At 50.4% G+C, this 26,314-nt stretch overlaps 1 protein-coding gene across 5 annotated transcripts in view; it reads right to left on the reverse strand.

Annotated features, from left to right (window-relative positions):
- The window catches only part of CCM2 (CCM2 scaffold protein), a 57,010-nt gene that overhangs the window by 17,768 nt on the left and 12,928 nt on the right, over positions 1–26,314 (reverse strand). The window contains exons 1-5 of one of the 5 annotated variants that reach the window (XM_082259239.1): positions 22,951–23,066; positions 9,968–10,144; positions 8,821–8,904; positions 7,573–7,756; positions 37–173 (exon numbers count right to left, since the gene is read on the reverse strand). In XM_082259239.1, coding sequence (XP_082115365.1) covers positions 37–173; positions 7,573–7,756; positions 8,821–8,904; positions 9,968–10,144; positions 22,951–22,953 — 585 coding nt within the window. In that variant the 5' untranslated portion in view covers positions 22,954–23,066. Of the gene's footprint in view, positions 1–36; positions 174–7,572; positions 7,757–8,820; positions 8,905–9,967; positions 10,148–18,125; positions 18,231–22,950; positions 23,067–26,314 lie in introns of those variants that run through there. The other 4 variants (XM_082259237.1, XM_082259238.1, XM_082259236.1 and 1 more) reach the window with 4 other exon arrangements.

The following is a 26,314-nucleotide window of genomic DNA, read 5'->3' on the forward strand; positions in this document are numbered from 1 at the left end:
TCCAGGTATGTGTACAAATGGAAGACTGAACATCACCTTGTTCTCTGTGGCCAGAATAACCAGACAGCAGGACTCCACCGGGCCGCTCCCGCACTCCGACAAGGACCCGGACGTCAGAACTTTGGCGCTCTCTGCAGACAGACTCTGACTGGGAGAGATTCCGGGATCCGGCGCTGAAAAGAGAAGAACCGCCATGAACTCTACACGCTACACATACAAACGCCGTAAGGCCTCAAGATTGCAGATAACTGACTATCACACCTTAATAAGCTTGTTGGACCTCCCCCTCCAACGGTAGGAGAACTGACGTGACCCCCCCCCCCCACCTTATTCGGGGCAAGCGCTAGATGATGCTGGGCGTCCTCCAGCCAGGAAATGAGGTGGGGTCTATCTGACTGCTGCTTCTAATGCACACTGAGAAGCTCACAGCGTGCATTCGATCGATATGTATTTCCTGTGTATTATTCTGGCATTTTTCTGGCACTGAAGAGCTATGGGCGCCTTCTGTTATCCAACGGTGTCCCATAGCGACTGGTAATGGCGGGTGAAATCACAGTGCCCAGCGGGGGGCACACTAACCAGCACACCAGGAAGTATCGTTCTTACCGGCGAGCCCGGGAATCGATCCGGTGGTTTGCACCGCTGGCTATAGAGGTGAAGGGAGACCAGATCTTCTCTGATGACCTCTGATCTGGGAGGACTAGGGAGACCTCATGATGTCACTTCCGGTTTAGGGAGGAAGAATTGTTTTTTTTTTTTTTTTAAAGCACAAGATCAATTTTGTTATTTTTTTATTTTATGCTTTCTATGGAATAGGAGAGATGTGGGGTCTTACAAACCCCCAGATCTCTTCATAAAGAGAACCTGTCATCCCTTATTTCTATTAAAAGGAATGCATACATTGCTTGTGATTAGAGATCGACCTATTATCGGCAAAGCCGATATATCGAGGGCCGATATGCACAATCCCCCCCCCCCCCGATTTATCGGAATCGGCCTTTTCATTTACCGATATTTCGGGAAAGTGCTGTACCGGAGTGATTCCTGCAGCTAGAGGCATCCCCCCGGCACCGGCGTCCATAGCCGAAGGTCGGCTGTCTTGTAATGACAACCGATGTGGCTGAGAAGCCGCTCGGCTGTCATTACAAGGAGCGGGAGGGGACGGGCATCCTACCTTCACCGCCGCCGTCTGACCGAGTCTCCATTTCTTTGAATTCGGCGCCGCCGAGTACCCAGAAGTGATGTCATGAAATGACATCACTTCCGGGTACTGGCGGCGCCGAATTCAAAAACTTACAGCATTCAAAAACAGCCAAACTTGGCGTTTTGAATGCTTTTAACCACTTAAGCCCCGGAGGATTTGGCTGCTAAACGACCAGGGGCTATTTTGCGATTCGGCACTGCGTGACTTTAACGGACAATTGAGCGGTCGTGCGACGCTGTACCTAAACGAATTTGGCGTCCTTTTTTTCCCACAAACGGAGCTTTCTTTTGGTGGTATTTGATCACCTGTGCGATTTTTTGATCACGCGCTATAAACAAAAAAAGAGCGTCAATTTTGCAAAAATAGCAATATTTTTCCCTTTTTTTTTATATGAAATTCCCCCCCAAAAAAAATGTAAAAATCAAAATTTTTTAACATTTTCGGCCAATTTGTTTTATGCTACCTAGGTTTGGTAAAAAAAAAAAAAAAAAAAAAAAAAAAAAAAAATATTGCAAAAAGCGTATTTTGATTGGTTCGTGCAAAAGTTATTGCGTTTACTGACTAAGGGAAAGATTTTTGTCATTTTTGTTGTTTTTTTTTTAACGCGTAATGGCGGCGATCTGCGTTTTTTTTTTGCGGTACTGCGACATTGGGGCGGACAGATCGGACCCTTGACTGACATTTTTGACACTTTTGGGGTTACCAGTGACATTACTGCAGTAATCAGTGCTATACATATGCACTGTTACTGTAAAAATACACTGGTAGTGAAGGGGTTAACTTTATTTGAGAGGGAGGGGCTGTGTGTGTCCCTAGGGGCGTGATTCTAACTGTGATTGGCTGTGGCTTCAGCTGTATGCAGAGTGATCAACGGATCTACATAGTAGATCCATATGATCAGCTCTCATACAGCGAGGAGAATGACAGGTGGCTTGTTTACACAAGCTGCCTGACTTTCTCCCTCTCCCCCGCCGATCGCAGAGTGGCCGGCGGACATTGGGTCCGCCGGTCACACGCGCGGGGGGGTCCGTGACCACGCGGGAGCGCGCCTCCGGCGGCGCGCGCTCGCTCCCTAGACCCTCACAAGCTAGTGACGTAGCCCTACGTCACTTTGCCTGTGAGGGGCTGACCGCCGACGTAGATCGGCGTGCGGCGGTCGGCAAGTGGTTAAGTGCAGAGGAGGGGGGTTTGGGGTCTTTTAGACCTCTAGATCCCTCCACCACAGTACCTGTAGACCTTAAAAATAAATTTCGGCCGATACTGATATCCGATGACCAAAAAACTATATCGGTCGATCCCTACTTGCGATAGGAATAAAAGTGATAAAAAAACATTTAAAAATAGTATAAAAAAAAATAAAAAAAAAAGGGACAGTATAAAAATGAAACAAAAATAATAATAATAAAAAAAATGTAAAGCACCACCATCCCTCTGTGCTCGCGCGAAGAAGTGAACGCATACGTAGGTCACGCACGCATGTTCGCACCACACATGTGAGGTATCGCCGTGAACGTTCGAGCGAGATCAATAATTCTAGTGCCAGACCTCCTCTGCAACTCTAAACAGGTAACCTGTCAAAAATGTTTAATGTGTCGCCTATGGAGATTTTTAAGTATTGAAGTTTGTCGCCATTCCACGAGCGCGTGCAATATTAAAGCGTAACATGTTAGGTATCTATTTACCAGGTGTAACATCATTTTTTAGGTGTTACCAAAAATTTGTGTTCTATAGTGTGTTTTTCTGCATTATAATTCATTAAAGTGTATTTTTTCCAAAAATATTGCATTTGAAAAACCGCTGTGTAAATAAACGTGGCAAAAAAATTTGCAATGATCGTCATTTTATTCTCTGCTAAACATTTTTTTTTATAATGTTTGGGGGCTAAAACTAATTTTCTAGCAAAAAAAAAAAAAAATCAGATTTTTGACTTAACCACTTGCCGACCGCCGCACGACTATCTACGGCGGCGGTCAGCCCCTCACAGGCAAAGTGACGTAGGGCTACGTCACTAGCTTGTGAGGGTCTAGGGAGCGAGCGCGCGCCGCCGGAGGCGCGCTCCCGCTCCCGCGTGGTCACGGACCCCCCCCCCGCGCGTGTGACCGGCGGACCCGATGTCCGCCGGCCACTCTGCGATCGGCGGGGGAGAGGGAGAAAGTCAGGCAGCTTGTGTAAACAAGCTTCCTGTCATTCTCCTCTCTGTATGAGAGCTGATCATATGGATCTACTATGTAGATCCGTTGATCACTCTGCATACAGCTGAAGCCACAGCCAATCACAGTTAGAATCACGCCCCTAGGGACACACACAGCCCCTCCCTCTCAAATAAAGTTAACCCCTTCACTACCAGTGTATTTTTACAGTAACAGTGCATATATATAGCACTGATTACTGCAGTAATGTCACTGGTAACCCCAAAAGTGTCAAAAATGTCAGTCAAGGGTCCGATCTGTCCGCCGCAATGTCGCAGTACCGCAAAAAAAAAAAAAAAAAAAAAAAAAAAAAAAAAAAATCGCAGATCGCCGCCATTACGCGTTAAAAAAAAAAAAAAGACAAAAATCTTTCCCTTTGTTAGTAAACGCAATAACTTTTGCGCAAACCAATCAAAATACGCTTTTTGCGATTTTTACCAAACATATGTAGCATAAAACAAATTGGCCGAAAATGTTAAAAAATTTTGATTTTTACATTTTTTTGGGGGGGAATTTCATATAAAAAAAAAAAGGGAAAAATATTGCTATTTTTGCAAAATTTATGCTCTTTTTTTGTTTATAGCGCGTGATCAAAAAATCGCACAGGTGATCAAATACCACCAAAAGAAAGCTCTGTTTGTGGGAAAAAAAGGACGCCAAATTAGTTTAGGTACAGCGTCGCACGACCGCGCAATTGTCCGTTAAAGTCACGCAGTGCCGAATCGCAAAATACCCCCTGGTCATTTAGCAGCCAAATCCTCCGGGGCTTAAGTGGTTAATGTAAAATTCCCTTCTCTGATGTTCATTGATGGAACACAGCTCCTGATCTTCTTAACCATTGGGGTATACTGCCCCCCACAGGAGTAGGACACTAGGCAGAAAAAGTCTGGCTATGCCCATGGGCAGTCCCAGGGGGTATAATCCCTCTCTCTGCTGTAAGCACACAGATTTGTTACAAGCAGTGTCAGAAGTATTATAACTCCACAGAGGGGAGGGGGGTGCTGTGTCCTTCAATGAACATCAGAGAAAAAGGATTTTACGGTAAGTCAAAAATCCCATTTTCTCTTTCGTTCATTGATGACACCTCATCTTCTGATCTTCATAACCATTGGGACGTCCCAAAGCAGTGTTAAACATGAGGGGTGGGAACAGCAAAAAGGAAATTCCCAAGGCTAAACTATAGCCAACCAGGTAAACAGGAGCTCAACCAAAACAACTGGAGCCCACCTGAAAAAAAAAATACACCCTCAAAGACGACCAGGTCCTCTAAACAGCAGCCTACAAAACCTTGAGGCCAAAGGAAGCATCCACAGATGCCAACACATCCACTTTGTAGAACTTTTTGAAAGTGTGCACCAATGACCAGGTGGCAACCTTGCAAACCTGCGCCACTGGCGCCTGATGACGGAAGGCCCAGGAGGCACTGAATGCCCAAGTAGAGTGCGCCTTAACAGGGAAAGGAGGAATCTGACTCATGATGGAATAGGCCTAGATCACAGTCTGTCTGATCCATCTGGAAATGGTCGCAGAGGAAGCGGACAACCCTTTCCGAGGCCCATCCATGAGCAAAAATAGTGAGTCTGACTTCCTAAAAGACTCCGTAGCAGCCAGGTACATCCTAGTTGCCCGGACAACAACCAAGGCATGCAAGGTAATTTGGCCTGGGACACAGGGAAGGCAACACAATGTCTTCACTGAAATGAAAATCAGACAACCTCTGGAAGGAACGACGGACAGGGGGCGAAGAACCACCTTATCTCTGTGAACCACCGAGTAAGGTTAATGACAGGATAACGCCGCCAATTCCGACACCCTGTGCGCAGAGGTGATAGCCCATCAAAAAGGCCACCTTCTGGGACAGCTAAAGCAGGGGAATCCCCCGAAGATTCTCAAAAGGAGTCTTCTGGAGGACTGAAAGCACCAAATTGAGGTCCCAAGGTGGCAACAGAGACCGCACTGGAGGGACCAAGTGCCTAGCTCCCTGAAGAAAAGTATGCACCAGGGAGTATATGGCCAAGGGCCGTTGAAAGAAGACCGCTAATGCCAACACCTGACACTTGATAGTACTCAAGGCCAGATTCTGCTCAATCCCTCTTCGAAGGAAGGTCAAGATCTGAGCCACCGCGAAAGAACGAGGATGAACCTCAAGAGACTCACACCATGCAATGTACAACTTCCATGTACGATGGGAGATTGGAAGTGGATTTCCTAGCTTTTAACAGCGTTGGAATCACCGACTCAGACAAACCTCTATCCATCAGCACCTGGCGTTCAACAAGCTGTCAAAGCCAGCGACTAAAGCAGGATGGAAGAATGGTCCTTGGGACAGCAGATCTTCCCTGAGAGGAAGCTTCCAATGAACGTCGGCGACCAGCTGCACCATATCGCCGTACCAAGACCGGCGAAGCCAGTCCGGAGCTACCAAGATGACCGGAATCTCTTCTGCCTCAAGCCTGTGTAGAAGTCTTGGCAGAAGCTTGAGAGGAGGGAAGGCGTAAATAAGACGATACTGACCCCCACCGGGCAACCAGCACGTCTGTGGCGTCCGCCAGAGAATCCCTTGACCGAGCCCCAAACCTCTTCTGTTGAGCCGAGACGCCAACAGATCCACCTCGGGGATGCCCCAACCGAGACAGAGCTGATGAAACACCTCCAGATGAAGGGACCACTCTCCTTGGTCCAACGCCTGTCGACTGAGGTAATCCGCCTGCCAGTTTTCCACCCCGGGAATGTAAACGGTGGAGAGGGCTGGAACGACCGTTCTGCCCACCTTAGAATGCCGGCTACCTCCAGAGCCGCCAGGAGACTTCTTGGGCCCCCATGGTGATTGACATAAGCCACGGCTTTGGCATTGTCTGATTGAATGCGCACTGGACATTCCTGAAGGGCATCCGTCCAATGGTGCAGGCACAGTCTGATCGCTCGGAGTTTCAAGACATTAAATCGGTACTCCAGACTCTTCCAGTGTCCAGAGCCCCTGAGCAGAATTTTTGCTGAGGACGCCTCCCCAGCTGGACAGGCTGGCATCCGTGGTGACCACTGTCCAATACAAGGGGAGGAAGGATATGCCCAGCCGAAGTGCCAGAGAACGAAGCCACCATATATCAGGGAATCCTTTGTTTCCGGCTCAGGAGCTCCCAGAAGGTACAAACCCCCCCCCAGCACAGCCGATCGCCCGGTCGCCGGCAGCGCATCCCCCCTGCCCCCACCTCAGGAGGTGGACCAGACCACCCACACAGCCCCAGCATAAATGGAGGGGGGGGGGGGACAGATGAAGGGTGGGGGAGCCTGACGGGAAGGAGGGGAACCCTGGGGTCCAACCGTCCCAAGGAGGTGCCCACCCCAAACCCTCAAGGGGGAGAGGGGGGACAGCTACTCACCATACCAGCACTCAGGTGGGCACCGCTCTAGACAGAACATCCTCGCCATCTAAATGGGGAGCTGCAGGGCCAGGAGGAACGCTGCCACTCGAGCTGAGACCCAGTCGTATGCAAGCTCGTGATGCATTTAACTCGCAGGCCAGCCCCGTCTGGTGGGGCTATGTCATGTCGGACCTAGCGTGGAGCTGAGGTCTATGTGCGCTCGCTGTCCAGAATGGGATGACCACTGGATCTATATATCCAGCCCCTCGCCCAGTCCGGCAGTTTATTGTAGTTCTCACAGGAAAACACCAGGAGAAATCTAAAAAGAAAAATAGCCAGGACCAGAGATCCCAGCAAGAAACTAGGTCCTTACTCCTGACTATAGCAGAGAGAGGGAGTATACCTCCTGGGACTTCCCATAGGTGTAAAAAAAAAAAAAAAAAAAACAAGAGAAGGGCGCAAGGGCTTAGTGCAATTCTATTAAGTATTTATTGAAAAGTAAAACAAGAAATGTCATTCATCATACTCACAAACGCATATCAATGCACTGTATGGATAAATCTCCTACAGGACATGGACTATTCCAATGCTGCAAGGAGGTCAGATGGCATCTATATAGGCTGGCTGACGCGTTTCAAGGGAGAACCCTTTTCTTCAGAGCAAAAAGACACCTGAAGAAGAGGGTTCTCTCCCTTGAAACGCTGTCAAATGGTTATAGATAAATGTTTTGGTTGGAGCTTTTCAGGATTCCACCCCACCTAGCTGAGCCTTTGCATCTGCCTCTAGAATATAACCTGTAATACATTTATTATCTTACCAGTTTTGAGAAGCACCAGGTGCAGACAGTCGTCTCGAATGTAGGAGACGGCGGCGATGTCGTGGATGGGAACCCTGAGAATGATGTCCTCTCTGTCCCTCCATACCACCTTCACGTTGTAGGCGGACAGGCTGATGAGAGCGTCGTGCTCCTGGGTCAGCTGTGCTGGGAGGTGATGCAATCTCTGCAGGAAGAACAGTTGGTGAGATTACCTGCAGTAGTTTGTGTCTCTGCCCCTCCCACAATGGTGAGATTACCTGCAGTAGTTTGTGTCTCTGCCCCTCCCACAATGGTGAGATTACCTGCAGTAGTTTGTGTCTCTGCCCCTCCCACAATGGTGAGATTACCTGCAGTAGTTTGTGTCTCTGCCCCTCCCACAATGGTGAGATTACCTACAGTAGTTTGTGTCTCTGCCCCTCCCACAATGGTGAGATTTCCTGCAGTAGTTTGTGTCCCTGCCCCTCCCACAATGGGGAGATTACCTGCAGTAGTTTGTGTCTCTGCCCCTCCCACAATGGTGAGATTTTCCTGCAGTAGTTTGTGTCTCTGCCCCTCCCACATTGGTGAGATTTCCTGCAGTAGTTTGTGTCTCTGCCCCTCCCACATTGGTGGAATTCCCTGCAGTAGTTTGTGTCTCTGCCCCTCCCACAATGGTGAGATTTCCTGCAGTAGTTTGTGTCTCTGCCCCTCCCACAATGGTGAGATTTCCTGCAGTATTTTGTGTCTCTGCCCCTCCCACAATGGTGAGATTTTCCTGCAGTAGTTTGTGTCTCTGCCCCTCCCACAATGGTGAGATTTTCCTGCAGTAGTTTGTGTCTCTGCCCCTCCCACATTGGTGAGATTTCCTGCAGTAGTTTGTGTCTCTGCCCCTCCCACAATGGTGAGATTTCCTGCAGTATTTTGTGTCTCTGCCCCTCCCACAATGGTGAGATTTCCTGCAGTAGTTTGTGTCTCTGCCCCTCCCACAATGGTGAGATTTCCCCTGCAGTAGTTTGTGTCTCTGCCCCTCCCACAATGGTGAGATTTCCCCTGCAGTAGTTTGTGTCTCTGCCCCTCCCACAATGGTGAGATTTCCCCTGCAGTAGTTTGTGTCTCTGCCCCTCCCACAATGGTGAGATTTCCTGCAGCAGTTTGTGTCTCTGCCCCTCCCACAATGGTGAGATTTCCCCTGCAGTAGTTTGTGTTTCTGCCCCTCCTACAATGGCGAGATTCTCCCCCAGTGGTTTGTGTCTCCGCCCCTTTGCTCACCTTTGCATTGTCTAGAAGCTGCAGGATTTCTGTCCGGCTGGAGGGGTTGAGGTATCCGGGGATGGAGGTCAACTGCCCCAAATACTGCAGAGAGAAGTTGTAGAACGGGGTCAGATAAAACAAAAAAACATTTAGTACATCTCTTTAACACCTTCAGTCATGTGACACCAGGGTCTACCATGATGGGGATATATCAGGTCATGTGACACCGGGGTCTGCTATGATGGGGATCTATCAGGTCATGTGACACCGGGGTCTGCTATGATGGGGATCTATCAGGTCATGTGACACCAGGGTCTGCCATGATGGGGATCTATCAGGTCAGGTGACACCAGGATCTGCCATGATGGGGATCTATCAGGTCAGGTGACACCAGGATCTGCCATGATGGGGATCTATCAGGTCATGTGACACCATATTCTGCCATGATGGGGATCTATCAGGTCATGTGACACCAGGGTCTGCCATGATGGGGATCTATCAGGTCAGGTGACACCAGGATCTGCCATGATGGGGATCTATCAGGCCATGTGACACCAGGATCTGCCATGATGGGGATCTATCAGGCCATGTGACACCAGGATCTGCCATAATGGGGATCTATCAGGCCATGTGACACCAGGATCTGCCATGATGGAGATCTATCAGGCCATGTGACACCAGGATCTGCCATGATGGAGATCTATCAGGTCATGTGACACCAGGGTATGCCATGATGGGGATCTATCAGGTTATGTGACACCAGGATCTGCCATAATGGGGATCTATCAGGCCATGTGACACCAGGATCTGCCATGATGGAGATCCATCAGGTCATGTGACACCAGGGTATGCCATGATGGGGATCTATCAGGTTATGTGACACCGTATTCTGCCATGATGGGGGATCTATCAGGCCATGTGACACCAGGGTCTGCCATGATGGGGATCTATCAGGTCATGTGACACCAGGATCTGCCATGATGGGGATCTATCAAGTCAAGGGACACCAGGATCTGCCATGATGGGGATCTATCAAGTCAAGGGACACCAGGATCTGCCATGATGGGGATCTATCAAGTCAAGGGACACCAGGATCTGCCATGATGGGGATCTATCAGGTCATGTGAGACCACTGTCACATACGCAGAATAGAGAGATCGCTCACCTTGACCTCTTTCTCGATATAATCGTTCAGCAGCACATCCGGGTCCACGCGATGCTCGGCCGGTGATGGTGACACCGTATGCAGTGGCCTCCGCTCCGTCACCTTCTCCTGGGCCTTCTTGTCGCGTCCCTTCTCCCCCTTCAGGAAGACCCGTTTGAATGGAGACACGATTCCAGGCTGCTGGGAGAGAGGACACCACACACCTTACACACGGAAAATACATGCCATCTATTCAGGAAAAAAACATGTCACCGGCATAGCGAGGAAAATGCCTAAACCTTAAACTGAGGATCACCTATAAAGTGAAATGATTTGGGGGCACACAGGACTCCGGTGTCAGGCGATGAACATATTCTCTATAAAGGGGGCCAGGCAAACTGATTCAGTCCAGAGATGGAAGGTGCAGGTTTTTCGGGAGCCTTCTCTGAGGTCAGGGAGAGGATCTGTGGGGCCTTCAGGTCTTTAACCACTTAAGCCCCGGAAGATTTTACCCCCTTCCTGACCAGGGGGTATTTTGCCATTCGGCACTGCGTGACTTTAACGGACAATTGCGCGGTCGTGCAACGCTGTACCTAAACGAATTTGGCGTCCTTTTTTTCCCACAAACAGAGCTTTCTTTTGGTGGTATTTGATCACCTGTGCGATTTTTTGATCATGCGCTATAAACAAAAAAAGAGCGTCAATTTTGCAAAAATAACAATATTTTTCACATTTTTTTATATGAAATTCCCCCAAAAAAATGTAAAAATCAAAATTTAACATTTTTGGCCAATTTGTTTTATGCTACATATGTTTGGTAAACAAATCGCAAAAAGCGTATTTTGATTGGTTTGCGCAAAAGATATCGCGTTTACTAACAAAGGGAAAGATTGTCATTTTTGTTGTTTTTTTTTTTTTTTTTTTTTTAACGCGTAATGGCGGCGATCTGCGATTTTTTTGCAGGACTGCGACATTGCGGTGGACAGATCGGACCCTTGACTGACATTTTTGACACTTTTGGGGTTACCAGTGACATTACTACAGTAATCAGTGCTATATATATGCACTGTTACTGTAAAATTACACTGGCAGTGAAGGGGTTAACTTTATTTTGAGAGGGAGGGGTTAAGTGTGTCCCTAGGGGCGTGATTCTAACTGTGATTGGCTGTGGCTACTGGTTTAGGAACAGTGATCAACGGTCCTACATAGTAGAACCGTATGATCACTGTTCATACACCAGGGAGAAGGACAGGCGGCTTGTTTACATTAGCCGCCTGCCTTTCTCCCTCTCCACCGACGATCGCAAGTGACCGGCGGACGATCGGGTCCGCGGTCACACGCGCGGGGGGGGTCCGTGACCGCGCAGGAGCATGCCTCCGGCGGCGCGCGCTCGCTCGCTCCCGAGACCCTCACAGGCTAGCGACGTAGTACTACGTCGCTTTGCCTATGAGGGGCTGACCACCGCAGTAAATAGTCGTGCGGCGGTTGGCAAGTGGTTAACCCAACACTGGGGGTCTCTCTTCAGGACAACCCTCGCTAAGTACTTGGAGGACCGGCTTTGGCAGGTCCTTAACTACCTCCAGTACGGGCCAATATCAGACATTTCTCTCCTACATGCAAAAATCATTAGAAAATTACTCAGAACCCCCAAATATTATGCCAGGTCCTTACGCAGAAAAAAAACTGGAGCCCTAAAGCAGAAAGTGATGGTAAACACTCTGGGACTGCCCCTGGGGCGTAACCAAAAAGGTTTCCGCCTAGTCCTACTCCTAAAGAGAGAAAGCTCACAGAATGGCGGCTAACTCCAGAGTCGCCAGAACACTTCTTGTGCCCCCCCTGGTGATTGACATTGTGTCATTGTCCGATTGAATGCACACTGGACATCCCTGAAGACGATCCGTCCAATGTTCCAGGCACGCTCTGATTTTCCAGTGTCCAGATCCCCTGAGCAGAATTTTTGCTGAGGATGCCTCCCCACCTGGACAGGCTGGCATCCATGGTGACCACTGTCTGGCTGAGCACATCCTTCCTCCCCTTGTTTTGAAGCGCCGGAGAACGAAGCCACCATATCAGGAAATCTTTCGTTCCCCGGCTCAGCCGGATTCCATTTCCCAGTGACTGTGGATTCATGTCCATTTACCCAGAATCTCCCTTTACAGGGACCTCGCATGGAACTGTGCAAACTTAACCACCTTAAAAAAGGTAGACACCATCAGGCCCAGCACCCACATGCAAGTCCGGAGGGATGACCATCTGGAGTTTGTCCAGAGGAAGGAGCACTCTGGCTAAGGCCGAGTTCAGAGTCAGACCCACATAGTCCAGCTTGTGGATGGAACCAAAGCAGACTGCTGAAAATTCAGAATTCAGCCAAACTCCCTCAAGCTCGTATGGTGATTTCCAGGTTTTCCACCAGAGCAGGAGACAACTCTGCTCGCAGAAGGAGACTCTGCTCGCAGAAGGAGACTCTGCTCGCAGAAGGAGGACGTCCAAGAAGTCCAGTAACACGATCCCCTGTTGGCATAACAATGCAAGCACTGGGGGAGTTTGTCCAGAGGAAGGAGAACTCTGGCTAAGGCCGAGTTCAGAGTCAGGCACAGATAGTCCAGCTTTGTGGACGGAACCAGAGCAGACTTCTGAAAATTCAGAATGCAAACTCCCTCAGAGTTCGTATGGTGATCTCCGGGTATTTCACCAGAGCAGTAGGAGACTCTGCTCGCAGAAGGAGGTCGTCCAAGTAGCCAAGTCCCGCAATCCCCTGTTGGCGTAACAATGCTAGCACCTAGGCTAACACTTTTGTGAAGACCCTAGGAGCAGAGGCGAGACCAAAGGGTAACGCCACAAACTGACTTATGCAGGGATGCCACCACCGTGGGAATGGACTCCATCCTGAACTTCTGCACTCGGACAAAGCAGTTCAGCGCCTTGAGGTCCAGGATTGGACGCACCTTACCTTCCTTTCTGGGAACTATAAACAGGCTTGAGTAAAACCCCTGAAAACGTTCCGATGTCAGAATCGGGACGATCACCTCTTGAAGGAACAGGTCTTGCACCTCCCCAAAAAGACCCTGCAAGCGATCCAGAGACAGGCGCAAGTTGCAAGGAAAGAACCTTTCTGAAGGGTAGGAACTAAATTCAATCTTGTAGCCAGACCGTATGACTGTGGATCCACTTGTCTTGTACCAGGGAAGTCCATGGGTCCGGAAACCAGCAAAGATGTCCCCCCACCCCTGATACAAGTGAGGGCACACTTTCATGCTGAAGGAGCCTTGTCCACGGGTCTGGAGAAGCCTGCTCTCGACTTGCCAGATCAAGTTCGCTTGGATCCTCCAGAGGAGGCCCTGAAAGGCTTTGATCACATGTCAGTCGCTCCTGAGGGTCAAAAAACTTCTTATGAGCCGAGAAGGATGGCCCACACCCATGACCAGAGTCCTTGCCCTTAGTAGCCTGCAGAAGAAAGGTACTCTTCCCCCCCCTGCGAGAACCTTAATGATGTCACCCAGGGTAGCTCCAAACAGGCGATCTCATTGAAAGGGGAGATCAGGTATGGCCTTTTTAAAAGTCTGGTCTGCAGAACAGCATTTGAGCCAAAAAATACCATAGAACCACTGTTGAAAAAGAGAGCATAGCGACTAGGGGAGCTACATCCAAAGAGGCATCACCGATACATTGCAGCCCCTGGACCAACTGGTCTGCCAGCTCAGCAGAGGCGGGGGGAGCTGCTCCCCTTCTAGGTCACGTCGTAAAAGCTTAGCCCACTCGGTCAGAGTTTATGACACCAGTGCAATGGTAAATACCGGCCTCAGTGTACATATTGTGGGCCACAGCCTCTCCCTTCCTGTCACCTGGGTCCTTAAAGGCCGGGGACTCCTCAACCGGAATCATGGTTGCCATGTTCAACCTGGAAACCAGAGGGTCCACCACTGGTGTAACAGTACACTTTTTAAGAAGGGTACCGTATAGCAAATCGCTTAGGGACCACAAGGGGACATTTTGGTCGTTCCCACTCTTTAGCGACAATTCTGTGAAAATAGGTGGGGAAAGGAAACACCTTTGCCGCTCTGGTTGGCTGGAGTGCCAAAGGGGACCGACACCTCCGTCGCAGCTTTAGCTGTGTCCTCTATTTTTAAAGGTCTCACGCACAGGTACAAACAGTGCATCCACCAGCGCCTTTTAGTGCGCAGCTACAGGAGTGGAGGAATCATCCTCGCTATCTGAGAATTTCCGGGCGCGTGTTCGCAGACCCAGCAGAGTGACCCACGTCCAGAGCGGCCGAATCAGATTCATGATGTAAGGAGACAGATGAGGCAGGGGAAGGTGGGGGGACGCTTTTTGCTAGCCCGTCGCCCAAAAACCACCTCCACCCGGGACACAAAGTATTCCAGGACCGCCGTCAGTGCATCAATGGATGGTTGGGACCCGAAGGGCCCGCAGCCTCGGAGAGGGGATCAGGTGGGGAAATGTGCTCCAAGGACTCCATGAGTCAATAGGGGGGCCCTACAAAATAAAAAAAAAAAAAACACCCTTTGGCTGACATCAGCTGCCAAACTCGTACAGTGTCCAATTATAGCACAGGTCAGCAGGAGGCATCCCAAACCTGGGAACAAAGACCATGAAGTACCAGTATTATGCCCGACCGGCAGCTGCTGCCCACGCGTGGGTCAACTACTGGTAACGGTTAACCACCTGCCAGCATTGGACGTACCGGTATGTCACTTGACTTAAAAGTGGTTGTTTCGGGATGATATGCAGTCGCAGGCATCACCCCGGTACCGTTTTGTTTTTTTTCTTTAGATCCAGCGGTCTGCTCTCTTCATCAGCGCCATTTAAAAAAAAAAAATATCTGATTTGGCGTTTTGAATGCTTTTAAGGGCAGAGGAGAGATTTGGGGTCTTACAGAACCCTGATCAGATTCCCTACATAAAAAGGGTACATGTCACGTGGCTGCCAGCCACTCACCCACCGCAGGGTGCCAGCCAGCCACTCAACCACCGCAGGGTGCCAGCCAGCCAGCCACTCACCCACCGCAGGGTGCCAGCCAGCCACTCAACCACCGCAGGGTGCCAGCCAGCCACCCACTCACAGCAGCAGGGAGCCAGCCAGCCACTCACCCACCGCAGGGAGCCAGCCAGCCACCCACTCACAGCAGGGAGCCAGCCACCCACTCACAGCAGGGAGCCAGCCACCCACTCACCGCAGGGAGCCAGCCAGCCACTCACCGCAGGGAGCCAGCCAGCCACTCACCGCAGGGAGCCAGCCAGCCACTCAACCACCGCAGGGTGCCAGCCAGCCACCCACTCACAGCAGGGAGCCAGCCACCCACCCACTCACAGCAGGGAGCCAGCCAGCCACTCACAGCAGGGAGCCAGCCAGCCACTCACAGCAGGGAGCCAGCCAGCCACCCACCCACAGCAGGGTGCCAGCCAGCCACCCAGCCACCGCAAGGTGCCAGCCAGCCACTCACCCACCGCAGGGTGTCAGCCAGCCACCCACTCACAGCAGGGAGCCAGCCAGCCACCGACCCACTCACAGCAGGGAGCCAGCCAGCCACCCACTCACAGCAGGGAGTCAGAGATCCACGCACCCACCGCAAGGTGCCAGCCACCCACCCACCGCAAGGTGCCAGCCACCCACCCACCGCAAGGTGCCAGCCAGCCACCCACTCACAGCAGGGAGCCAGCCAGCCACCCACTCACAGCAGGGAGCCAGCCAGCCACCCACTCACAGCAGGGAGCCAGCCAGCCACCCACCCACAGCAGGGAGCCAGCCACTCACCCACCGCAAGGTGCCAGCCACCCACCCACCGCAGGGAGCCAGCCAGCCACCCACTCACAGCAGGGAGCCAGCCACCCACCCACTCACAGCAGGGAGCCAGCCACCCACTCACAGCAGGGAGCCAGCCACTCACCCACCGCAGGGTGCCAGCCAGCCACCCACTCACAGCAGGGAGCCAGCCAGCCACTCACCCACTGCAGGGTGCCAGCCAGCCGTAGTTGACCCCTAGTCTTAGGCATCTATTTACTCGGCGTAACATCTTTACAAAAAACTTTCGGTATATATTGTGGGTTTTTTTGCTTTAAAATTCATTGTGTATTTTTTTGCAAATACCGTATATGTCATAAAATATTGCAACAATCCCCATTTCATTCTCTAGGGTCTCTGCTAAAAAAAAAAACACTATATAATGTTTGGGGGTTCCAAGTCATTTTCTAGCAGAAAAAAAAAAAAAACCTGATTGTTCCATGTAAACAAAAAAGTGCCAGAAAAGGCGCGGTCTTCTGGTGGGAGATGGATTAGCGGACGGGCAGAGGTTTTATCTCCGGCTAACACAGGGCGGCTTGTTGTTGGCACCGACTGTAAAAGAGGAAGTGAAAACCACACAGAGGAAACGGCTTCCCTTCTCCACCTAGCAGGTGGTGGGCGGAGTATGGTGGGCGGAGCGTGGTGGGCAGAGTATGGTGGGCGGAGCGTGGCGGGCAGAGTATGGTACCCACCAAGAGACATCTGTGGTCTACAAGGGAAGGTGAAGAGGTGAACCGGTGCCAAGTAAACTCTCACTTAGAGAGAGCTCAGGAAGCCCAAATCACACGGTTTCCAAGAAGCATTGTGGGCATTTCACCTCATTAGGGACTGCACAGAGTCTTATGAAGGTTCTGTGTGGGGTTTGGGTTTCATTTTTATGACTAATGGGGCACTGAAATGAAAATTCCAGATGAAAACATGGCCAAAAACCAAAATGGACAGTTTAACCAGTTCTGGACCGGAAGGATTTGCCCCCTTAATGACCAGGCCTGTTTTTGCTTTCTGCTATAGAACATTCACAAATAAATAAATAAATAAATAAAATCAAAATGTTTTAATATTTTAGGCCAATTTGTTTTCTGCTACATATTTTTGGTAAAAAAAAAAAAAAAAAAAAAAAAGCGTATTTTGATTGGTTTGCGCAAAAGTTATTGTGTTTACTAACAAAGGGAAAGATTTTTGTCATTTTTCTGTTTTTTTTTTTTTTTACTAATAATGGCGGCGATCTGCGATTTTTAGCGGGACTGCGACATTGCGGCGGACAGATCGGACCCCTAACTGACATTTTTGACACTTTTGGGGGGGAACAGTGACATTACTACAGTAATCAGTGCTATAAATATGCACTGTCACTGTACTAATGACACTGGCAGGGAAGGGGTTAACATTGTGGGTGATCAAGGGGTTAAATGTGAGCCTAGGGGAGTGATTCTAACTGTGGGGGGGCGTGGCTTGTGAAATGATCATAGAGACATGTGATCCTATATAGAAGGAGCTCTATAATCATTCCAGGGAGAAGAACGGTCAGCTGTGTTTACAACATCCGACCGTCCTTCTCTTTCAGTGGGGAGCGATCGCGGATGCCCGGCAGCAATCTAAGCCGCCTGCCCCGGAGTCCGTGCTGCCGAGAGGGAACGGGAGCGCACCGCCAGCGGCGCGTGCTCGCCCCCTAGCTGCAGGCGCGTGAACGAAGTATACCTATGGCGGTTCGTGCAGAAGGGCCGCCCTGGCGCAGCATTTCTGCAGCGGGCTGTCTGAAAGCGGTTAAAAAAAAAAAAAACACAACGTGTGTGCATATTATATATATATATATATTATATATATATATATATATATATATATATATATATATATATATATATATATATACATACATACATACACACACACACACATACACTATATTGTCAAAAGTATTGGGACACCTGCCGTTATACGCACATGAACTTTAATAGCATCCCAGTCTTGGGGGGGGGGGGGGGGGGGGGCATCTTGCAATCCCTCTGTACAGCAGAGCACAGACTGGGAGAAGCAGCACAAGGAGCCAATCAGTTCTGCTAACAAGACACATCCTGGTAGGAGAACTGAAAGCTGCGTCTCCTTCTCCGGTCACAGGCTGGGGGAAGGGACCAGACCTGTAAGTGAAAATGAAAATGCAACACAAAAAACTATGAGGCCTTGCTGTGCTGTGTGACAGAGCTGTGTAAATCACAGGACTGGATGTCTGGCTTTATAACGTACATCCTGCAGATGACAACACTGAGTATGAGTTGCAGATGTCTGCCATGAGGCGTGCTTAGTTCTGCAACAGTGATAAAACAATGCCACCCCCCCCCCCCCCCCCTTCCAAAAAAATAAAGGCAGGCTGCCTCCCTCCTACCTCAGAGTCCATGGGTCAGTCCTGGAGGCTGGGCTTATCACAGACACACTTTGCATTGCCCCCCCATCAGCCCCGTACCCCAGAGCTGACACTCGTCCTGTGTGTATACACGGCGTACACAGGAAGAGGAGCAAACCACAGCTTCCTCCAGACTCACCGATGTGGAAACACCCTCCTATGACGCAGCACAGACCTGACCTGAGGATCCGATACCAATGTGAGGAGTAGAACCTCATATATATATATATATAATCTCATCACTGTGTGCGGAGTTCCTTGTGCCTCCCATCCCCAGAGGGCACATTCCCCGGGTGCTCCTTACGCCTCCCATCCCCAGGGGGAATATCCCCAGGAGTTCCTTGTGCCTCCCACCCCCAAGGGGACACATCCCCGTATGCTCCTTTGTGCCTCCCACCCCCAGGTGCTCCTTCGCCTCCCATTCCCAGGGGACACATCCCCGGTTGCTCCTTGCGCCTCCCACCCCCAGGGGGAACAGCCCCGGGTGCTCCTTGCGCCTCCCATCCCCAGGGGGAATATCCCCAGGAGTTCCTTGTGCCTCCCACCCCCAAGGGGACACATCCCCGTATGCTCCTTTGTGCCTCCCACCCCCAGGGGACACAGCCCCGGGTGCTCCTTCGCCTCCCATTCCCAGGGGACACATCCCCGGTTGCTCCTTGCGCCTCTCACCCCCAGGGGGAACAGCCCCGGGTGCTCCTTGCGCCTCCCATCCCCAGGGGGAACATCCCCGAGAGTTCCTTGTGCTTCCCACCCCCAGAGGACACATCCCCGGGTGCTCCTTGTGCCTCCCACCCCCAGGGGACACAGCCCCGGGTGCTCCTTGCGCCTCCCACCCCCCAGGGGACACAGCCCCGGGTGCTCCTTGCGCCTCCCACCCCCCAGGGGGAACATTCCCAGGAGTTCCTTGTGCCTCCCATCCCCAAGGGGACACATCCCCGGGTGCTCCTTGCGCCTCCCATTCCCAGGGGACACATCCCCGGGTGCTCCTTGTGTCTCCCACCCCCAGGGGGAACATCCCCAGGAGTTCCTTGGAAAATACTAACTGGTGCCCCCCCACTGTTCAAAAGGACACCAGCTTTCTTCCTCCCGAAAACTGATAAGAACAGATACTACACTTGATCCTGACCATCAGTTTTAACTACCCTTAAAAGGTACACTTTGCATTTATGTTGTCTTCAAGGTTGGATCAAGTTGCTCTAAAGCTACCCACAGTCACCTGACCCAGTCATCACCACGGGATTGGGCAACAATCTTTTCTGAGGAAGGCCCTGTCTGGGAGATAGGGCAGTAAAGTTAGACATGGACAGACCCATTCCTTCAGAGGACCCAACAATGGATGGAAACGAGGGTAGGCAAACAGCAGCAGAACATTTTAGCTGTACGGGTCGATCCAATGGCTTGCGCTTTATGGGTATCATATCATACAGACCAGAATTACCCCCATGTTTCGCACTTCTTGCTGGATTGATACCATATAGATGGTGCAGGCAGTGGCATTTTGCGTGGGCGGGGGGCTATAGGTGCGGTTGCCCTGGGCCCAAAAGTCCTAGGTTAGGGAAATTATAGCTCCCAACCTCCCTAGATTCTGTGGGACCATCACAGGATTTCAACAAAATCCCAGTCCCAGAGCCCGGCACAGGAACATGTTATGGCACTTGGCTCCATAAAAATTACCTGCAGGGGTGCACCAGCGCTAGGCTACCCACCCCTACATCTCCAGCGGGGTCCCCCGAAGCATTACCTCTCTCTCTCTGCAGCAGCCAGCATTTCTCCCCACCGGCTGCCTATAACAATACATGTCAGAGCTGAGGAAAGCCTGGCTCCCCCTTGGCTCTGCCATGTATCATGCACAAGGGAAGAAGGATCTAGGAGGAGGGGAGTCCCCCTGTATTGTGCCACACTGATCTGAGGTCTCTTTCAGGGAGAGAAAATTGCACCTGGGTGGGGGGGCGGGCATATGACCTGGAGGGAGTGGGGCAGTTAAAAAGATTTATGCTGGGGGTGCATTTAGGCTGGAGGAAGTGATTGGGGGGGGGGGGGTTGTAAGAAGATTTGTGCTGGGGAGTGGATTTGTTGAGAGGGATAAAAGGTGGAAAAATGGGGGTGATAGATAAATGAGGAAGGATTTGCACTAGAAGGGGAGGGGGGAGAGGATTTGTGCTGGGAGGGGGGGGGGGCGCAGTAGAGTTTCAGAGATTTGCGATTTGGAGAGATTGGTGAAAGGAATTCAGGGAGTGCTAACAGTCCATGAGTTGGGGGGGCGCAATAGTTGCCTTGTCCCAGGCGCTGAACACCCACGCTATGCTGCTGGGTTTGCGTAACTTGGAGTAGGCGATTATGAGGAATACTTCTGCCTCCACACTGATCCTCGGGATCATTGTTTTGGAATTGCCTAATCCTAGTTCTATCAACTTTTTTAGCCCAGAGGAACCCCTAAAATAAAAATGTCAGGTCTTCAAAAGAACCCTTTCTATAACCAATTTATCGGGAAGTCGATGGCCCTTAACACTGATGGTCAGTAGTAAAAAAAGTGAAACCCTTACAGATAGCTAAAAAAAAAAAGCCAATTGGCGTCATGCTGGTGCGGGGCCCGACAAAGTTGCTTGAAATCTAGGAGCCAGCTTTTTTCCATGCATTCCGAATGGCCGGCTTCTGTAGGACCGGCTGCCATACACACAGGCCCAATGGCGGCCAGTTTTTAATGAGCCGGCTGATGTTGCCCGGAATTTGACCCGTTTGGTTTACTTCTCCTGAGAGCTATTAAAAAGGAACACCCAACCACCGTGACCACTTCAGTGATTTGAAGTAATCATGGTTGGAGGAGTCAGAAACACTGTACATACTGGGATATTAATTATGTGCTGGGGGCTAGTTGCACCCCTAGCACATGTGACTTACTGCTGGCTGGATACTGCTGAGGCATACTGCTGGCTGGATACTGCTGAGGCATACTGCTGGCTGGATACTGCTGGCTGGATACTGCTGGCTGGATACTGCTGGCTGGATACTGCTGAGGGATACTGCTGAGGGATACTGCTGGATACTGCTGGCTGGATACTGCTGAGGCATACTGCTGGCTGGATACTGCTGAGGCATACTGCTGGCTGGACACTGCTGGCTGGATACTGCTGAGGCATACTGCTGGCTGGATACTGCTGGCTGGATACTGCTGGCTGGATACTGCTGGCTGGATACTGCTGAGGCATACTGCTGGCTGGATACTGCTGAGGCATACTGCTGGCTGGACACTGCTGAGGCATACTGCTGGCTGGACACTGCTGAGGCATACTGCTGGCTGGACACTGCTGAGGCATACTGCTGGCTGGACACTGCTGAGGCATACTGCTGGCTGGACACTGCTAAGGCATACTGCTGGCTGGACACTGCTAAGGCATACTGCTGGCTGGACACTGCTGAGGCATACTGCTGGCTGGACACTGCTGAGGCATACTGCTGGCTGGACACTGCTGAGGCATACTGCTGGCTGGACACTGCTGAGGCATACTGCTGGCTGGACACTGCTGAGGCATACTGCTGGCTGGACACTGCTGAGGCATACTGCTGGCTGGACACTGCTGAGGCATACTGCTGGCTGGACACTGCTGAGGCATACTGCTGGCTGGACACTGCTGAGGCATACTGCTGGCTGGACACTGCTGAGGCATACTGCTGGCTGGACACTGCTGAGGCATACTGCTGGCTGGACACTGCTGAGGCATACTGCTGGCTGGACACTGCTGAGGCATACTGCTGGCTGGACACTGCTGAGGCATACTGCTGGCTGGACACTGCTGAGGCATACTGCTGGCTGGACACTGCTGAGGCATACTGCTGGCTGGATACTGCTGAGGCATACTGCTGGCTGGATACTGCTGAGGCATACTGCTGGCTGGATACTGCTGAGGGGTACTGCTGAGGGGTACTGCTGAGGGGTACTGCTGAGGGGTACTGCTGGCTGGTACTGCTGAGGGATACTGCTGGCTGGTACTGCTGAGGGATACTGCTGGCTGGTACTGCTGAGGGATACTGCTGGCTGGTACTGCTGGCTGGTACTGCTGGCTGGTACTGCTGGCTGGTACTGCTGGCTGGTACTGCTGAGGGGTACTGCTGGTCTAGAGCGTGAGGATCGGCGCAGGAGAAAGCATGCAGAGCCGATGCTTCCTATATCTCTCCTGTCACAGGCAGAGTGCATTTGATATCACTCCGCCTGTGACAGGACGGAGCCGGAACTATACAGAAAGTATATTAACAAGCCAAGATTGTTGCCTGAACCATCTCCAGTGCCATGCCTGAACCATCTCCCGTGCCATGCCTGAACCATCTCCCGTGTCATGCCCACAGCCCTGCATCTCCTGTGCCATGCCCACAGCCCTGCATCTCCTGTGCCATGTCTGCAGTCCCTGCACCATGCCGCAGCCGTTTTGGGTCTTGTGGTGGTCCAGTTGGGTCCAGCAGCTGCTGCATTTCCCACCCTAGGCCTATACTCGAGTCAATAAGTTTTCCCAGTTTTTCGTGGTAAGATTAGGTGCCTTGGCTTATATTCGGGTCGGCTTACACTCGAGTATATACGGTACATTAAAATAAAATTAGATTTAGAAGCCTAAATGAAATCCCTTACAATAATATAAAGTCATTTTTTTTTTTTTACAGGAAAAAAAAGACAAATGTAAACATTTTTGCTGGATTTTTTCCCCTTTGAGTCACTGCAGAAATAAGGAATATCATAGACTTCAGGAAGCTTAGCAGAGGATTAGTCCAGAGATAAAGCACAAAGCTGAAGCGCTCAGATAATAAAGCGTAGACGTACCATGCTATAGGAGGGTTATCTGACGAGGAACGCTGAGCCGTGTCCATGCCTGACCAGTGTTATATATAGAGTGTGAGCAGGCGAGGAGAGACAATGGGGGCAGACAGGCACCCCACCTCTGTGACGAGAGGAAAGAAGACAATTCCCAGGAATCGGCCAGCCCAGCTTCTATTCCGAAGGGACGGAGAACAAACTGACTTCCCAGCTCCACCCTGACAGCGGCAGGAAGGCCGAGCTCTGCTCTCTATCAGAGGTTCTGGGGAATGTAAGCAGGACATGAAAGTCCCCCCAGATCCCCCCCGCCCCCGAACATAACCAGTATGTAACATCTTCATAAAAACATGGGAACGGTTCCATACATCCAACTATATACGGTATCTGTAAGCCACATACTGGCACCTCTGCATGGTGTGACCCCTATTGTCAAATCCTGACAACACCAACACCAGGACATACAGTCAGGTCCATAAATATTGGGACATGGACACAATTCTAATCTTTTTGGCTCTATACACCACCACAATGGATTTGAAATGAAACAAACAATATGTGCTTTAACTGCAGACTTTCAGCTTTAATTTGAGGGTATTTACATCCAAATCAGGTGAACGGTGTAGGAATTACAACAGTTTGTATTTGTGCCTCCCACTTTTTAAGGGACCAAAAGTAATGGGACAATTGGCTGTTCAGCTGTTCCATGGCCAGGTGTGTGTTATTCCCTCATTATCCCATTTACAAGGAGCAGATAAAAGGTCCAGAGTTCATTTCAAGTGTGCTATTTGCATTTGGAATCTGTTGCCGTCAACTCTCAATATGAGATCCAGAGACCTGTCACTATCAGTGAAGCAAGCCATCATTAGGCTGAAAAAACAAAACAAACCCATCAGAGAGATAGAAAACACATTAAGTGTGGCCAAATCAACTGTTTGGAACATCCTTAAAAAGAAAGAACGCATCGGTGAGCTCAGCAACACCAAAAGAACCAGAAGACCATGGAAAACAACTGTGGTGGATGACCGAAGAGTTCTTTCCCTGGTGAAGAAAACACCCTTCACAACAGTTGGCCAGATCAAGAACCCTCTCCAGGAGGTAGGTTTATGTGTGTCACCTTCACAACAGTTGGCCAGATCAAGATCACTCTCCAGGAGGTAGGTGTATGTGTGCCAGATCAAGATCACTCTCCAGGAGGTAGGTGTATGTGTGTCAAAGTCAACAATCAAGAGAAGACTTCACCAGAGTGAATACAGAGGGTTCACCACAAGATATAAACCATTGGTGAGCCTCAAAAACAGGAAGGCCAGATTAGAGTTTGCCAAACAACATCGAAAAAAGCCTTCACAGTTCTGGAACAACATCCTATGGACAGATGAGACCAAGATCAACTTGTACCAGAGTGATGGGAAGAGAAGAGTATGGAGAAGGAAAGGAACTGCTCATGATCCACAGCATACCACCTCATCAGTGAAGCATGGTGGTGGTAGTGTCATGGCGTGGGAATGTATGGCTGCCAATGGAACTGGTTCTCTTGTATTTATTGATGATGTGACTGCTGACAAAAGCATCAGGATGAATTCTGAAGTGTTTCGGGGAATATTATCTGCTCATATTCAGCCAAATGCTTCAGAACTCATTGGACGGCGCTTTACAGCGCAGATGGACAATGACCCGAAGCATACTGCGAAAGCAACCAGAGATTTTTAAGGGAAAGAAGTGGAATGTTATGCAATGGCCAAGTCAATCACCTGACCTGAATCCGATTGAGCATGCATTTCACTTGCTGAAGACAAAACTGAAGGGAAAATGCCCCAAGAACAAGCAGGAACTGAAGGTTGCAAATCCTTTGCAGTCAATTACAACCTGAAGTCTGGAACGCATAGACATCACCAGACGCTGGGTTTCATCTCTGGTGATGCTCTGCCAGTTGCAGTAGAGGCCTGGCAGAGCATCACCAGGGATGAAACCCAGCGTCTGGTGATGTCTATGCGTTCCAGACTTCAGGCTGTAATTGACTGCAAAGGATTTGCAACCAAGTATTAAAAAGTGAAAGTTTGATTTATGATTGTTAATCTGTCCCATTACTTTTGGTCCCTTTAAAAAGTGGGGGGCACATATACAAACTGTTGTAATTCCTACACCGTTCACCTGATTTGGATGTAAATTCCCTCAAATTAAAGCTGAAAGTCTGCAGTTAAAGAAGATCTTGTTTGTTTCATTTCAAATCCATTGTGGTGGTGTATAGAGCCAAAAAGATTAGAATTGTGTCCATGTCCCAATATTTATAGACCTGACTGTACACCGATATACCATAACATCCAGACCACTGACCGGTGACGTGAATAACATTGATTATCTGGCCTTCAATGGCACCTGGAAGTGGGTGCAATAGATTAGGCAGCAAGTGAACAAGTTGTCTTTAAAGTTATGTTGAAAGCAGAAAAAAACAATGGACAAGTGTAAGTATTTGAGGAACTTTGAACAGAACCAAATTGTAATGTGTATAGGATTGGGTCAGAGCAACTCCAATACTGCAGCTCTTGTGGGATGTACCTGGTCTACAGTGGTCAGGATCGGCTAAAAGTGGTCCAAATAAGGAAAACTGGCTCGTTGATGGAGGTGGGGGAGGGAGGGCTGCCCGACGGGAGGTGGGGGAGGGAGGGCTGCCCGACGGGAGGTGGGGGAGGGAGGGCTGCCCGACGGGAGGTGGGGGAGGGAGGGCTGCCCGACGGGAGGTGGGGGAGGGAGGGCTGCCCGACGGGAGGTGGGGGAGGGAGGGCTGCCCGACGGGAGGTGGGGGAGGGAGGGCTGCCCGACGGGAGGTGGGGGACGGAGGGCTCCCCGATAGAGGCAGAAAGGGAAAGATGGCCTGTGTAGTCTGATCCAATAGAAGAGCTACTGGAGTTCAAATTGCTGAAAAAGGAAATGCTGGTTCTGACAGAAAGGGTTCAGAACAAACAGAGCATCGAAATTTGTTGTGTATGGGGGCTGCGTAGCCACAAACTGGTCAGCGCGTCCACAGCCAGAAGTCCCTACAATCGGCATGTGAGCATCAGAACTGGAGCATGGAGCAACGAAAGAAGGATAGCCTATAATGAATTCAAGAATAGTTGGAGGAACACAACGTTTGAGGTGTTGACTTGGCCTTCAAATTCTCCAGAACTCAATCCAAAATCGAGCATCTGTGGGATATGCTGGAAAAACAAGTCTGATCCATGGAGGCCCCACCTCACCACTTACAGGACTTAAAGGAGCTACTACTGACAGCTTGGTCCCAGATACCACAGCATACCTTCAGAGGTCTAGTGGAGTCAATGTCTGGACGGGTCAGGGCTGTTTTGGTGGCGAAAGGGGGACCTACTCAATATTA

This window comes from Pelophylax lessonae (assembly GCF_965119305.1).
Source record: "Pelophylax lessonae genome assembly, chromosome: 5".
In the NCBI taxonomy this organism is placed as follows: domain Eukaryota; kingdom Metazoa; phylum Chordata; class Amphibia; order Anura; family Ranidae; genus Pelophylax; species Pelophylax lessonae.